This window comes from Aplysia californica, unplaced genomic scaffold (assembly GCF_000002075.1).
Source record: "Aplysia californica isolate F4 #8 unplaced genomic scaffold, AplCal3.0 scaffold00474, whole genome shotgun sequence".
NCBI classification, from domain to species: Eukaryota; Metazoa; Mollusca; class Gastropoda; order Aplysiida; family Aplysiidae; genus Aplysia; species Aplysia californica.
This window is the reverse complement of record NW_004797744.1, coordinates 266991-268310: the sequence shown is the minus strand read 5'-3', so window position 1 is coordinate 268310 and position 1320 is coordinate 266991. Positions and strand designations below refer to the sequence as shown.

At 44.9% G+C, this 1320-nt stretch overlaps 2 protein-coding genes across 6 annotated transcripts in view; one reads left to right on the top strand and one right to left on the bottom strand.

The window, feature by feature from the left end:
• LOC101853342 (F-box/WD repeat-containing protein 1A) overlaps window positions 1-1320 on the top strand; it is a 44321-nt gene that overhangs the window by 36756 nt on the left and 6245 nt on the right. Inside the window, exon 7 of the mRNA XM_013086511.2 lies at window positions 1082-1310. Coding sequence (XP_012941965.2) covers window positions 1082-1310 — 229 coding nt within the window. The remainder of the gene's footprint in view (window positions 1-1081; window positions 1311-1320) is intronic.
• The window catches only part of LOC101851818, a 19862-nt gene that overhangs the window by 13914 nt on the left and 4628 nt on the right, over window positions 1-1320 (bottom strand). The window lies entirely within an intron of this gene.

Here is a 1320-nt window from a genome sequence, read left to right as displayed (position 1 = left end):
CACACACCCCTTTCCCCTACCTCTCCCTCCCCTACAACCCTTCTCCCTCTCCCCTTGTGCCATTTATGTGTGTGTGTGCCGTGTGTGTGTGTGTGCCATGTATGTGTGTGTGTGTGTGTGCCATGTATGTGTGTGTGTGTGTGTGCCATGTATGTGTGTGTGTGTGCCATGTATGTGTGTGTGTGTGCCATGTATGTGTGTGTGTGTCATGTATGTGTGTATGCCATGTGTGTATGTGTGTGCCATGTATGTGTGTGTATGTGTGTGTGCCATGTATGTGTGTGTGTGTGCGTGTGCCATGTATGTGTGCGTGTGCCATGTATGTGTGTGTGTGCCATGTATGTATGTGTGCCATGTATGTGTGTGTGTGCCATGTATGTATGTGTGCCATGTATGTATGTGTGTGTGTGCCATGTATGTGTGTGCCATGTGTGTGTGTGTGCCATGTATGTGTGTGTGTGCCATGTATGTGTGTGTGTGCCATGTATGTGTGTGTGTGCCTTGTATGTGTGTGTGTGTGCCTTGTATGTATGTGTGTGTGTCACAACTGTGTGTGTCATGTATCATGTGTGTGTCATGTATCACGTGTGTGTCATGTATCATGTAATGTATGTATCATGTATGTGCCGCATTTGTGTGTGTATCATGTATGTGTCATGTATCATGTATGTGTCACATATGTGTGTGTGGCATGTATCATGTGTGTGTGTCACATATGTGTATGTATCATGTATGTATCACATATGTGTGTGTGGCATGTATCATGTATGTGTCACATATGTGTGTGTGTATCATGTATGTGTCACATATGTGTGTGTCATGTATCATGTATGTGTCGTGTGTCACATATGTGTGTGTCATGTATCATGTATGTGTCACATAGGTGTGTGTAATGTGTCGTGTGTCACATATGTGTGTGTCATGTATCATGTGTCACATATGTGTGTCGTGCATCATGTATCACATATCTGTGTGTCATGTATCCTGTATGTGTCACATATGTGTGTGTCATGTATCCTGAATGTGTCACATATGTGTGTGAGTGGTTTCCTCAGGTGTGGAAAATGTGTCTACCTGTGAGTTTGTGTGTGTGTCATGTATGTGTCATTTGTGTGTTTTCTCAGGTGTGGAACACGTCTACCTGTGAGTTTGTGTGTGTGTCATGCATGTGTCTCTTGTGTGTTTTCTCAGGTGTGGAACACGTCTACCTGTGAGTTTGTGCGCACGCTGAACGGACACAAGCGCGGCATTGCCTGCCTACAGTACCGGGAGAGACTGGTGGTCAGTGGCAGCTCGGACAACACTATCAGGTAAGTTATT